At 46.9% G+C, this 15,153-nt stretch overlaps 1 protein-coding gene across 6 annotated transcripts in view; it reads left to right on the top strand.

Moving 5' to 3' along the window:
* LOC106574403 (neuronal membrane glycoprotein M6-b) overlaps positions 1 to 15,153 on the top strand; it is a 39,608-nt gene that overhangs the window by 4,700 nt on the left and 19,755 nt on the right. The window contains exon 1 of one of the 6 annotated variants that reach the window (XM_014150264.3): positions 7,830 to 8,235. The exons of 4 other annotated variants lie outside the window; for them this stretch is intronic. In XM_014150264.3, the coding sequence (XP_014005739.1) occupies positions 8,166 to 8,235 (70 nt within the window). In that variant the 5' untranslated portion in view covers positions 7,830 to 8,165. Of the gene's footprint in view, positions 1 to 7,829; positions 8,236 to 15,153 lie in introns of those variants that run through there. One more of the 6 variants, XM_014150262.3, reaches the window with a different exon arrangement.

Raw genomic sequence — 15,153 nt, 5'->3', positions numbered from 1 at the left:
TCTCTCTCTCTCTCTCTCTCTTCTCTCTTTGCTCTTGTCTGGTTGGTTAGGAATCGGTTGAGTTACTGCTTCATGAAGCGCTTCACAGACAGAGATGGCTCATTCATCCCCCAGTCTCTCCCCTGAAACTATTCCACAGGTTGTTACTGTAAATGAGAATGTGTTCTCAGTCAACTTACCTGGTAAAATAATTGTTATATAAAATAAATGGCCATTTGTTTATTGTGAGTTGAGCAGCGAAGAGCCTCTTCAACACACACTTGATGAACACGTGCACAGACACACACACACACACACACACACACTAGATGAACTAACTTGGATATTTGGGTAAACAGAGGACCGGAGCAGAGGTCTTACTCCTCTCTCTTTCCTCTCTTACGCCACTTGTCGCTGTAAAGAAATCTCCATGACCGCCATATGCTGTCTGGCTACTGTAGCCATGCCCGTGGTAGGAGCCACTTCTGAGACTTTCCTACAACCATTGGTTTCTCTGGTCTCCGAGACGGAAGATGGAGGGATCGTTGAGATGACTTGTTGCCATAGCGACAGCTATGTATGCTGGGAGCTTAAAAGCACCGTCTCAATCCTGTCACGTGTGATCTGGGGACACTCATGTGCGCAAACATACATACACACACACACACACACACACACACACACACACACACACACACACAGGCCGAGCATGCCTATTTGTAGCCCTGTCAATCTTTCTTTCCATCTACATGGGAACACCATAACGATGACGCTGATGATACTAATCTCCCAGGCCTGTTTGTTCTCTCTCCTGCAAAATGACTTATTATTGGCCTCTGAATGATCACTGTAAAGGATTCCGTTGGAGCGACAAGGATTCGCTCCAAGGTTTCCGTTGGAGCGTTATGGTTCCCATGCAGGTGCAACATTTTCCTGGGTGGTGGGGGGGCGGGTTGTTTTGAAGCAGAGGCCCTGGTCATGTGACCCTGGCTTCCTGGGATATAGATGAAATGGTGGTGGTGGGAGGGCGGGGGGGGGGGGGGTGTACCTGCTGTGGGGATGTGATGTGACATCATGTTGAGCTGCCTGCAGTATCTGGGCCAGAGGGATTACGGGGCTAGTCAGATAAAACAGTGGGGGGCGGGGTAGGAGGGCTGGGTAAAGCATGTCAGCAAAGACAGTGGTGAGATATTGTGAGTTGTTAAGGGAGACCCCACACTCCCGCCTCGATTTCCATCCTCAGCTCCTTGGCTTTTGAGCTCGCTGACTAGAAGATGATGCACGAGATAGACGGGAAAGCAAAATGCATGAATGATCTGTTTTTAATCAAACAGTGGTTGCTTCTCGAGAGGAGAGTTGTGACCTGTCCCCTGAGTTATTCAGACACTTTTATCCCAATGTGTCTCCATTCCTGGGATCTCAGTGTTTTGTCTTGGAGTCTCTTAAACCCTCAAACTCCCCTGCCCTCCCTATGTAACTCCCCTCACATCCCTATATGTCTAGGGATGGATGCTGGCTCAGGAAATTGTCGGACCACACAGTATAGTTCAGCCAGAGTTAAGGTGAGGAAACTAGAGTTGCGGGTGTTTTCATTTAGGCAGTGTCTGAGAGCCAAATCGGACGCGACCAGCAGAGATTGCATGGATGTACATGTGTGAGTGTCTCTGTATGTGTGTGTGCTCTAGTAAAACTGTGTGGGGAGTGAGTAGTGAGCAGGCAAGGTTGTCGGCAGGATTGGGAAAGGTGCCGCCAGAACCTACAACTCGCCCTGTTGATGTTTGTGTGTTTGGTTACTAAGGATGAACTCTTTCCAGCATCCACGTTCAGAGTCCCTGATGAGAGGGAGCTAGGCGTCTCCTTAGCGACCGCCAGTGTAGGGGCGGGGTGAGAGCGTGCAGAGAATGGCCTGGCAGGAAAGTGGGTCATCCTGCCAGATTACGTCCCGTGTGGCCGGCTCTGTCTGCTCTTCCCCGTCTAACCAGGGGAGCAGAATAGGAGTCGCTGCTGTGTCACAGCCCTCCATGTCCTCTAGTCCCAGCTGTGGTTGACTTAATCAGAACATCCATTGGTTTTCTCCCAGCCAACGTTTCCCTTTTACAGGAAGCAAAGGCAATTAAAATGGCCAGGATTAGACTAAAGCATCAGCAGGAGGCTCCTAATGCCCACTCCCAGATAATGTGCATTTTGTGTGTGTGTGTGTGTATTAGTTTTGTTGCTGGTGTTTGTGATCAGTCGATGAAACGGCATCCCCACCCGATAAGCAGTAGACACACACACCATCACTGGACGAGTTGCTGCTATCCCAGGTTAGTAGGACACTAGACTCAGACGACGGTTCAGAGAGGGTTCAGGGGTCAGACAAGGGCCGCCCATTGGAGGAAACACAGTAGGCTGCAGTAGGGTGACCTAATGGGGGTCGTGAGAATCATAGGAACTTGTCCACTAACATGGGCGTGTCTCAATTTGCACCCTATTCCCTATATACAGTAGTTCACTACTTTTAGAGCACCGTTAATTAGGGAATAGGGTGCCATTTGGGATGATGCAGGTGCATGCAGAATGCCTCTAGGGGTGGTGTGCTTGTTGTTCTTGGTGCATTGAGAAAATCCTGTTTTTTTCTCTAATGGATGGAGAGTCCCGCAAGCGGTGGAGGGGAGGCAGGTCTTCAGGGGCTTTAAATAACTCTTCAGAGGGAGGGAGACCGAGACAGCTTGAGGCGAAAACAAAAACACGGCTGTTTGTTCTAAAGCCTCTGTCTGGGTGGCCATCCACTAGCTCTGGGGAGATGGTCAATAGACCATGTCATAAGTTGAACTGCTGATGGCCTAGACCAGGGCTGCCCAACAGTCTTCCTGGAGATCCACTGTCCTGTAGGTTTTCAGTCCAATCCTAATTTAGCGTATCCGATTCAGCTAGTTAAGGTCTTGTTGAGCAGCTAATTAGTAGAATCAGGTGTGTTAAATTAGGGTTGGACTGAAAACCCACAGGACGGTAGATCTCCAGGAAGAGTGTTGGGCAGCTCTGGCCTAGACAGAACATCCACCCACAGGGTTGACTATATATGTCGCTGTTTCTTTTCCAAACTTTACTAGACTCTCTTTACAGCCATCGATATTTGGCTCAGGATTTCAAAGATTTGCACTTTATTGACTACAGCTGTCGGAGAGAACACGGAAGACGTGTCCTAGGTACCGATAGCATCCTTAGTTTCTGTCACGCTCGGACCTAGGAGAGCTGTGTTTTTTCTGTTTATTTAGGTCAAGGTGTGATATGGATGGGCAGTCTATGTTTTTTGTTTCTATGTTTTGTTCTTGTTTTTCTAGTTCTAGGTTGAGTGTTGATGATCTCCAATTAGAGGCAGCTGGTTCGTGTTGTCTCTAATTGGAGATCATATTTAAGTTGGGGTTTGTCTATGGGGTTTTGTGGGTAGTTGTTTTCCGTTTTGTAGGTATTACCTGATGGAACTGTTGGCTGTCGTTTTTGTTGTTTTCTGTTTAGTGTCATTATTTAAAAAAATTATGAGCACTCTACACGACGTACCTTGGTCCCCTTTATACGACCCATGTTACAGAACTACCCACCATGATTGGATCAAGCGGCGTGCCCAGGCAGAAATGGACACCTGGTCACACAAGGAGTGGACGGAAAGGAGAAACTGGACTTGGGGCCAAGTAATAGAGAGGTATCGGAACCTACCGGGGAAGAACGAGAGGCAGCCCCCCAAAAAAGTTTTGGGGGGGCATACGGGTAGTTTGGCTGGGCCAGGACTGAGACCTGAGCCAACTCCCCATGCTTATTGTAGTGAGCATGTGCCTGCCTCTCGCGCTCTCTCTCCAGTGCGCCTCCGTAGCCCAGTACGTCCTGTGCCTGCTCCTCGCGCTCTCCCTCCAGTGCGCCTCCATAATCCAGTACGTCCTGTGCCTGCTCCTCGCACTCTCCCTCCAGTTCGCCTCCATAGCCCAGTACGGCCGGTGCGTCTTCCTAGTCCGGTGAGACCTGTTTCAGCTCCACGATCTAAGCCTCCAGTGATAAGCGATGGTCCGAAGCCTATAGAGATGATCCACGGCACGAAGCCTCTAGTGATGATCCATGGCCCGGAGCCTGTAGGGATAAACCCTGGCACGAAGCCTGTAGGAATAATCCATGGCGCGGAACCTGTAGAGATGATCCATGGCATGTAGCCAGCAGCAGCGGTCACTAGTCCTGAACCGATAATGACGCTTCCCAGTCCAGAGCCTCCAGCGACGCTCACCAGTCCGGAGCCTCCAGCGACGCTCACCAGTCCGGAGCCTCCAGCGACGCTCACCAGTCCGGAGCCTCCAGCGACGCTCACCAGTCCGGAGCCTCCAGCGACGCTCCTCAGCCCGGAGCCTCCAGCGACGCTCCTCAGCCCGGAGCCTCCAGCGGCGGTCCGCAGCCCGGAGCCTCCAGCGGCGGTCTGCAGCTGGAGGCTCCGGCGGTCGGCGGTCCGGAGGCTCCTCCAGCGGCGGTCTGCGGCCCGGAGCCTCCAGCGGCGGTCTGCGGCCCGGAGCCTCCAGCGGCGGTCGGCGGTCCGGAGCCTCCAGCGGCGGTCTGCGGCCCGGAGCCTCCAGCGGCGGTCTGCGGCCCGGAGCCTCCAGCGGCGGTCGGCGGCCCGGAGCCTCCAGCGGCGGTCTGCGGCCCGGAGCCTCCAGCGGCGGTCTGCGGCCCGGAGCCTCCAGCGGCGGTCTGCGGCCCGGAGCCTCCAGCGGCGGTCTGCGGCCCGGAGCCTCCAGCGGCGGTCTGCGGCCCGGAGCCTTCAGCGGCGGTCTGCAGCCCGGAGCCTTCAGCGGCGGTCGGCGGTCCGGAGTCTTAAGCGGCGGTTGGCGGTCCAAAGCCTCCGGCGATGATCCACAGTCTGGTTCCTCCGGACACACAGAAGCGGGAGATCAGCGGGCGGTGGGGGCTCTACGCCCCCATCCATACCAAGTATGGATGCCCACCCGGACCCTCCCCAATAGGTTCAGGTTTGCGGCCAGGAGTCCGCACCTTTGGGGGGGATACTGTCACGCTCTGACCTAGGAGAGCTGTGTTTTTTCTGTTTATTTAGGTCAGGGTGTGATATGGGTGGGCAGTCTATGTTTTTTGTTTCTATGTTTTGTTCTTGTTTTTCTAGTTCTAGGTTGAGTTTTGATGATCTCTAATTAGAGGCAGCTGGTTCGTGTTGTCTCTAATTGGAGATGATATTTAAGTTGGGTTTTGTCTATGGGGTTTTGTGGGTAGTTTTCCATTTTGTAGGTATTACCTGATGGAACTGTTGGCTGTCATTTTTGTTGTTTTCTGTTTAGTGTCATTATTAAAGAAAATTATGAGCACTCTACACGCCGCACCTTGGTCCCCTTTATACGACCCATGTTACAGTTTGATAGATTTCAATCAGTTTATGGCTGTCGTCTTGTTGACATGTCACCATAGCAACAGCGATTAACATCCCCTCGGCCTAACATAATCTCTCTGATGTTGAGTCGATATTTGAATCGACTCACGTGTTGACTTGTGAAAGATCGAACCGATCCAGTTTGCCAAGTCAGATATACATAAATATCCTTTAACGGAATTGGTTAAGTTTTGTAAACCGATTTCCAAAATGGAGGTTCTTTGGGAGTGGGACAGAATTGGAGGACATAACTGCAGTGTTGTTTCCAGGGACATCAAAGGGAGGCCAGACTGTTCCTTTCTCCCCATTATCTCCACATCGGAGGGCATAATGGAGCCGTAATGGCCTCATTACTGGGAGAGAGACGACCTATTGTGGCTCTAGTTTCTCTCTATTCCACAGTAATGAGGAAGGAGAGGGGTCCCGATCCCTCTCCTTAATTCATACTTTTTAAAACTATGAATATTATTATTTTGTGGTCATAAGAAAGTAAGTAGTCATTTCCTCTGAGGAATTAAAGGCAGTGTTCCATTGTTGAGTTCTTTAAAGGGAAGCCATGTGGCTGACATCTTTGGTTCAGTGCATTTTTGGACTTTAATAGAGAGAGGAATTCTGGGACATAGAATAAGTCAGCAAAGACTAGTGATCAGGGTGGCCTTGACCAGAGTGTGTTAGAGGGCCACATTAAAACGAGAGAGAGTTAGTTCTTGGCCTGTCTAGACCACATTTGTTAGTCCTTAGTGGATAATTCACAGCCAGTATACAGGATACAGTCATATGGATACAGAGGATTAATATACAGGGATATTAAATCCCCCGATTCCCCAATGTCCATCCCAACCAGAGACTAACCATAGAAATATAATAACTAGAACAGCTGTTTTTGGTATGACACTATGGTCAAGGATTCTATGATTTGGGCTGATAGCCACTCTACTTGACCAAAGCCCAATGTCTAATTCTGCAGGAGATTTCCAGAGAGGATATACGGTATTGGCTTGACCTGTTATATCTCCTAAATTGGAACAGATTGGATCCAAACCTCAAAGTGTGTGTAGTATGTGTGTGTGTGTATTATGTGTGTGCAGGAGGAGAGAATGCCAGGGCCCACTGTATCTCATCTTCTGGACAAGTGCTTAATCTGTGACCCAGCATAAGGGATTATTGGATGTGGGGGAAATGGACCTTGAAGGTTCACCCAGGAGGTTTGCTGTTTGCTTCCTCTCTATGACCATTGAATTAGAGGATGTGTGTGTGTGACGATATTCAACGTTCAGGAGCCTAGCTGTAGGGTTAAACTGCACTGCCCAGTGCTCAGCTCAGATAGCCAGCCTGAGCCTCCATATGAAGATCTTTGCACCACATATTGGACCCTCAGAGTCTGACTACTGGTGACATTCTGTGAAACACCTGTGAGTGCTCTGAAAGCCCCTTTCCTGGACAGTTGTGTGGCTCTGCTACAACAGACAGAGCACTAGGCTTTGTCCAGCTAGACACCAAGCATTTGAGCTGCATTAGGCCACGTGCATCAGAATTAATACCTTATTTAAGAGGATTCGGGGCAGATGGCGTCCCTTTGTCTGAGGATGTGTGTGTATTATTAGAAAACGAGCTGAACAATAGTACACAGAGAAAATTAATTCAAATGAATTATGAATGTCGTTTTTTCTTTGTCATTTGTTTGTCCAGCATGAAATATCTTATATTTTGTTAGGATGGGAAAGTCTGTAACCATCCCCCCATCCCCCAAACTGTAGGACTATACTTCAGAAGTACAGATCAAATAAAGCCTAGACTATTCTGTATTATTTTCTCTCTCTCGGTATCTCCCTCTTCTCCCTCTCTCCTCATCTCCCTCTTCTCCCTCTCTCCTCTCTCTCTCCCTCTCTCTCTCTCTCTCTCTCTCTCTCTCACTCTCTGTAGATCACCCACTCTCTCTCTTTCTAGCCCTCTAGTCACCAGATGGAGAGTGGGCGGTGTGTTTTTGTGTGATAGCTGCTGTGGGTTAGTGCAAGTGCATATGTGAGCGTTGACGTGTGTGTATTTTGTGTGTCAGTGCTGTGACTTTACACATTGGTGCATGTGTGTGCTAACAGATACAGCCTGCGGTGCAGTAACCTATAACCCTGATTTAACACCTCACTATCTGTATCTCTCTCCCTTTTTCTCTGTTTCTTTTGCTTTCTTTCTCTCACCTGTGTGATATAGCTGTACACTCTTAGAAACAAAGTTACTATATAGAACCTTAAAGGGTTCTTCTTCTGAGAACCCTTTGAAGAACCCTTTTTGGTTGCAGGTAGAACCCTTTTGGGTTCCATTTACAGAGGGTTCTACCTGGAACCCAAAAGGTTTCTACCTGGAACCAAAGAGGGTTCTACCTGGAATAAAAAAATGGTTTACCCTATGGGGACAGCAGAAGAAGCAGTTTTTTTCCGGAAGTGTAGGGATGCTATGTGCCTGGAGGCAGGGATGGGTCATGTGATTGAGTTCATTCTATACTATAAAATAGAATGGGCGCTTAAAAATCTGCCATGATCAACGTTTTTATCCATCGCCAAATTGGGATCGCAAGTGACATACGCCCAAAGCGTTAGCTGGCATCGTTTAGGGAGCACTAATCTGTGCAAAATCGGACAAGACCTTTGAATCTTGAACCGGGATTGTAGCCTAGTATATACAGAGGAGCTAAGCTTGCAAGTGAGAGAGGGTGAGGGAGGGAGGGAGAGAGAGAGAGAGCAAAGTCAGAATCCAAAAGCCAGGGAGAAAAAGTATTCAAAGGAAAACATTCCAAATGGATGGGACGAAGCCAGCCATGGAGTCTACCACAGAGGAAAACCAAGAGGAGAGGGAAGAAAGCAAAGGTACGGAATGGTCGTTGTTTGATACGGAGCGTTTCTGCGCGTTTCAACCGTACTGTTAGACTACTGCGCGATTTCACCTACTTGCGATGGCTTCGCTTCACGTGACACAAAAGCGCTGTTTTCTCCTCCTGCACCATGGCTTGCTCTGGCATGTGTTTTGTTATGAGCCTTTTGCAAATGACAAAGAATATTAAATAAAAACATTTTTGTGTATCCCATCAACGTGGGTTTTTATTTGGACATGTTTTGCGCGACCAAGATAGAGGGCTGAAGGCGCGCGCTCGGTTTTATGGAACATAGTTAATGCCAATTTGCTTTGCTGCAGCCATGTAGAATCACCATAACCCTGTTTTTCAATCATGTGAAAATTATAAATGACTCGTGTGGCCCATCAAAGGCGGGGTTGTATCCATTGTATGGTCTCCTTTTGTAATTTTTTTCTGTCTCAGGTGCGCGTATTGGTGTGGGCTAATGGTAAGGTGCATGGACCACTGCTGCCGAGATTTGATCTCATCATTGCGAAATAACCGTTTCACAAAGGGATTTTGTCATAGACGTGGTCGTCAATGTGACTGTTATTGTTGTCTTTGGTTTATGGAATAGATAAATTAGGATTTGGTTCTTTTGTTCGAGTATAACAGGATGCAGCGCAGGGCGCCCGTATGTTGACGACCGTTGATAAAAAAAAACATTCCTCTGGGAATAAGGGATCAGCGACACATAAACTGGGGTCCCTTTCCACTTGACACATACCAAGCTCGGTCCTCTCATTTCACACGATAACACCCGTAAAAACAGCAGCTTTTGATCATCACTGTTTATGGAATGACAAATTATAAATAGTAGCCTATACGCAAGGCATAATATGTTGGGTTGTCGTTGCCTTTGTCCATTTGCAAAGCAGGGGGTGGGGCCGACTCAAATTGCCCAATGTATCGGAATGTATTACATTTGTTTTTTTATATAGGTTACTGGGGCAAAATAACAACCTTGCCCAGTCATTACCTCTCTGTAATCAGATAACAGGCTGCATTGTCCATCACCTCAATTAGGCTACACTATTTTACAATCACTATTTCAATCAATCATTTTGATACAGGCTATCCCTTGGTGCTACAGCCTACTAAATCTAATAGCAGCTGGTTATATTACCTCCCTGTGGCTGAGGTCAGGAGTTGAATGCACAAATTTGATCCTAAATCAGTTCTTGGAGGGCAGTGCTATGTAGCATCCAAAACTGTGTCCTCAGGGCTGCTCCTTTACCCTGCCACCCCATCCATCCATCCTCCTGTTTCTAGCCATTTAACCCTACACTCTTCGAGGGGGAAAAAAGGGTTCCAAAAGGGTTCTTCGTCTGTCCCCATAGGAGAACCCTTTTTGGTTCCAGGTAAAAACCCTTTTTGGTTCCAGGTAGAACCCTTTTGGGTTCCATGCAGAACCCTCTGTGGAAAGGGTTCTGCACGGAACCCAAAATGCGCTTCATTGGAACCAATTAACCAAAAGGGTTATACCTGGAACCAACAAGGGTTCTTCAAAGGGTTCTCTTATGGGGACAGCCGAATAACACTTTTAGGTTCTAGATAGCACCTTTACAACATACACCAAGGCTTTCTCTCCATCCCCCCATCCATTCACTGCATTGTTCAGATGTGGTTACATTTGAATATGTTTTATATAGAGATTTACATTTAGTAGGCATACATGCTACATAAATATGTCATAAGGCTTGGCATAGCCAACAAATAGCCTATGTTGACCTAATCATAATAACTAACTCTATAACATCAGTGTTTGGGAGTAGTGAACTATACATATAGATTTTGCAGCAGCTTGGTGGTAGTTGAACTAAATTCAAATCTTGACAATGTTTTCAGTAGTTCATTCCCGTTTTGCCATGTATATAGCAGTGTAGCTAAGTACAGGAACTACACACTACTGTTTTTGCAACAAACAAAAAAATTGAAAATGGGTGAAGTAGGCTATAACATCCTTCCATTTCCAGCATCAGATATGCCTAATTGTCACTTAAAACATCGTTTTTGTGTTTAATAGGCCAAATCACACGGGATGTTAACATCCGACTCCACAGTGGTCTGTTCTTGCAACTTCTAGTCTATGACATTTCAGATTTAGATATTATAATTGATCAAAAAAGTAGTTTGGCGGTAGTGAACTACAATTTCAAAGTAACTTTAGTTAAGTCAACTATATTTTTCTTAACGGTAGCTTTAGTGTCGTTTAACTTCAGTGTGATGTAACTGGTAGCTTGGCAAACTAGATTTTCAGAGAAGCTTCCCTAACACTGTATAACATCTCCTTATGAAGTTCTCCTGTGGTGAATCATCTTACATGACACTTGCAGAACTAACGACCTACAGGATATGAATCTTATCTCTACGAAATGAATGTAACATGATATCCTATGGTTTGGTTAGGGGTATGGCTGTGGATGGCATTCACAGTGAGAGAAGGGGGCCGTGTGGCTGGCAATGTTTTCACGATCTACAACTGGAGTATATTCTACAACTGTCGACATTCCACCATAATCCTCAGCATCACTAAGATGGAAGAGATGTATAGGGAGTAGGGCAAGCAGTTGAAGCTCTGCCATGTCATGTAAGAAGCTTGTGTGTTGTATGTGCCAAGTGCCTCGCCTCCATTGGGGATCCAACAACCTCAGTTGCACAGTAACAGCTGTAGATTCAGGAAACCAGGGAGCCTTGAGGTATCTAACAATAGCATTCTTGTAGGCCTAACACCTCAGTTGAGGCATCCGTCACAATTCATAATGTAATCTGACCGAAGATGTGACCTGACATCAAAGCCCCTTACAATGTAGCCTGTAAAACATCTCTGCTGACATCTGTCATGCCCGCCTTTCAGGCTGAAGACCAACTCAACCGCACACATTGGCTGTGATTTCGAACACCCAATTGGCATCCCTCCCTGTATTTCTGCCAAACCCCTTGAGGAGGCTAGGTGGAGTTTCAGTTGGGCTATATTGTACTCCAATATAGTAGAGGCTGTGAGAGCGAGAGAGAGTTTAAATTATTATAGGCTATATCCCTACTATCTGGACCTGTGGTGCCTCAGTAAAGAGACTGGTCTCTGACCCTATTGTATGATACAGGATAGTTATTCTCTCTCCTTTGGCCTTTCCTATTCCCTCCTCTTCCGCTCACTCTCTGTCACCATTTTCCGCTCGGTCAGTTCACCTCCGTCTCTCCCTCGCTCTCTCCTTCTCTTTCGCTCTATGATGTCAGACTGACTTAGCCAGGCATAAACCTCCTATTCTCCCTGTATCACCCAGGAAAGGAGGGAGGGGGCAGGGGTAGTATGTTCTCTCTTACGTAACTCTCCGCTGCGTTGCCGTCCACATCTTCAGATCACAACCGTGAGGGATTACATCATCATCACCACAGCGATGGGGCGTAACAGTGGAGCGCTGATGGGTTCTGTTTTCATATATGAGTCGTAGAACATTTCCTCACTACCGTTCAAGCTTAACGCAGGCAGAACACTCGCAGCGCTATGCTCCCTTGTGCTAAACCCTCTACTGTACTGAACCTCCGTGTAAAGATTCTCAGTGCAATGTATCCAACAGCAGGAAAAGTGGATACCATTGGAATGTAGCACTGTAGGTGGTGTGTGTGTGTGTGTGTGTGTGTGTGTGTGTGTGTGTGTGTGTGTGAAATTCACTGGTTACATTGAGTACTGTTAAATGCACACGATAATGCAATTATTGTGGAAACTCAGATTAATAAAATAGTTTGATTAAAACATTTACATGCTTTGGAAGAAGAACGATTTCCCTAACAATCCTGTTAACATGGACACGTCTGAAACCTGATGGCACTCAGATAAATGCAGAAAAATCGGCAATCAAAATGAACATTCTACCACAGCGACCATGTTATTTTTGGAAAGCATAATTTGATTCGGACATAAAGTTTGCATGTGAAAACTACACTGATCAAATATATAAATGCAACATGTTTTTATTTATTTATTTATTTCACCTTAATTGCGACCTGGCCAAGATAAAGCAAGCCGTTTGACACATACAACAACACAGAATTACACATGGAGTAAAACAAACATACAGTCAATAATATAGTAGAAAAAATAAGTCTATATACAAAGTGAGCAAATGAGGTGAGATAAGGGAGGTAAAGGCAAAAAAGGCCATGGTGGCGAAGTAAATACAATATAGCAAGTAAAACACTGGAATGGTAGATTTGCAGTGGAAGAAAGTGCAAAGTAGAAATAGAAATAATGGGGTGCAAAGGAGCAAAATAAATAAATAAATACAGTAGGGGAAGAGGTAGTTGTTTGGGCTAAATTATAGATGGGCTATGTACAGGTGCAGTAATCTGTGAGCTGCTCTGATAGCTGGTGTTTAAGCTAGTGAGGGAGATAAGTGTTTCCAGTTTTAGAGATTTTTGTAGTTCATTCCAGTCATTGGCAGCAGAGAACTGGAAGGAGAGGTGGCCAAAGGAGGAATTGGCTTTGGGGGTGACCAGAGAGATATACCTGCTGGAGCGCGTGCTACAGGTGGGTGCTGCTATGGTGACCAGCGAGCTGAGATAAGGGGGAACGTTACCTAGCAGGGTCTTGTAGATGACCTGGAGCCAGTGGGTTTGGCTCCGGGTATGATGCAAGGGCCAGCCAACGAGAGCGTACAGGTCGCAGTGGTGGGTAGTATATGGAGCTTTGGTGACAAAACGGATGGCACTGTGATAGACTGCATCCAATTTATTGAGTAGGGCATTGGAGGCTATTTTGTAAATGACATCGCTGAAGTCAAGGATCGGTAGGATGGTCAGTTTTATGAGGGTATGTTTGGCAGCATGAGTGAAAGATGCTTTGTTGCGAAATAGGAAGCCAATTCTAGATTTAACTTTGGATTGGAGATGTTTGATGTGAGTCTGGAAGGAGACTTTACAGTCTAACCAGACACCTAGGTATTTGTAGTTGTCCACATATTCTAAGTCAGAACCGTCCAGAGTAGTGATGCTGGACGGGCGGGCAGGTGCAGGCAGCGATCGGTTGAAGACCATGCATTTAGTTTTACTTGTATTTAAGAGCAGTTGGAGGCCACGGAAGGAGAGTAGTATGGCATTGAAGCTCGTCTGGAGAGTAGTTAACACAGTGTCCAAAGAAGGGCCAGAAGTATACAGAATGGTGTCGTCTGCGTAGAGGTGGATCAGAGACTCACCAGCAGCAAGAGCGACATCATTGATGTATACACAGAAAAGAGTCGGCCCAAAAATTGAACCCTGTGGCACCCCCATAGAGACTGCCAGAGGCCCGGACAACAGGCCCTCCGATTTGACACACTGAACTCTATCGGAGAAGTAGTTGGTGAACCAGGCATGGCAATCATTTGAGAAACCAAGGCTATTGAGTCTGCCGATGAGGATGTGGTGATTGACAGAGTCGAAAGCCTTGGCCAGGTCAATGAATACGGCAGCACAGTATTGTTTCTTATCGATGGCGGTTAAGATATAATTTAGGACCTTGAACGTGGCTGAGGTGCACCCATGACCAGCTCTGAAACCAGATTGCATAGCGGAGAAGGTGCAGTGGGATTCGAAATGGTCGGTAATCTGTTTGTTGACTTGGATTTCGAAGACTTTAGAAAGTCAGGGTAGGATAGATAGGTCTGTAGCAGTTTGGGTCAAGAGTGTCTCCCCCTTTGAAGAGGGGGATGACTGCAGCTGCTTTCCAATCTTTGGGAATCTCAGACAACACGAAAGAGAGGTTGAACAGGCTAGTAATAGGGGTTGCAACAATTTCGGCAGATCATTTTAGAAAGAAAGGGTCCAGATTGTCTAGCCCGGCTGATTTGTAGGGGTCCAGCTTTTGCAGCTCTTTCAGAACATCAGCTGACTGGATTTGGGAGAAGGAGAAATGGGGAAGGCTTGGGCGAGTTGCTGTGGGGGGTGCAGTGCTGTTGACCGGAGTAGGGGTAGCCAGGTGGGAAGCATGGCCAGCCGTAGAAAAATGCTTATTGAAATTCTCAATTATAGTGGATTTATCGGTGGTGACAGAGTTTCCTATCCTCAGTGCAGTGGCCAGCTGGGAGGAGGTGCTCTTATTCTCCAAGAACTTTACAGTGTCCCAGAACTTTTTCGAGTTTGTGTTGCAGGAAGCAAATTTCTGCTTGAAAAAGCTAGCCTTAGCTTTTTTAACTGCCTGTGTATATTGGTTTCTAACTAACCCTAAACCTGAAAAGTTGCATATCACGGGGGCTGTTCGATGCTAATGCAGAACGCCACAGGATGTTTTTTTGTTGGTTAAGGGCAGTCAGGTCTGGAGAGAACCAACGGCTATATCTGTTCCTGGTTCTAAATTCTTTAATGGGGCATGCTTATTTAAGATGGTGAGGAAGGCATTTAAAAAAAATAACCAGGCATCCTCTACTGAAGGGATGAGGTCAATATCCTTCCAGGATACCAGGGCCAGGTAAAGTTTTGGTCCCGTGTTTCATGAGCTGGAATAAAAGATCCCAGAAATTCACACACACAGTCATTCCGCTCTCAGAAGGGTCCAGAAAGGTCCAGCTGAGGCCATGTGTATCTAAAGGTCCCTCCCCTTCAGGACGCATGTTGTTTGATGGACGTGGGGGGAGGTCGAGGTGGGAGTGAGAAGGGGTGTGGGAGGGGTGAGCAGATTTCCTAGTTCTTTGTGTGTTGGCTTGGTATCTCTCTCATATCACGGCTGTAATAGGTAGGTCTCTCAGAAAAAAAGGTGCTATCTAGAAGGGTTCTACCTGGAACCAAAAAGGGTTCTCCTATGGGGACAGCCGAAGAACCCATTCAGAGCCAATTTTTCTGAGTGTACAGTTACGCTTTCACTGGGCAGGATTTTCATGCTGCTGGCTATATGGCGATTCTCTCCCCCCATCTTCCCCTT

This window comes from Salmo salar, chromosome 16 (genome assembly GCF_965601325.2).
Source record: "Salmo salar chromosome 16, fSalSal1, whole genome shotgun sequence".
NCBI lineage: Eukaryota > Metazoa > Chordata > Actinopteri > Salmoniformes > Salmonidae > Salmo > Salmo salar.
This window is presented reverse-complemented; position numbering and strand designations above follow the sequence as displayed.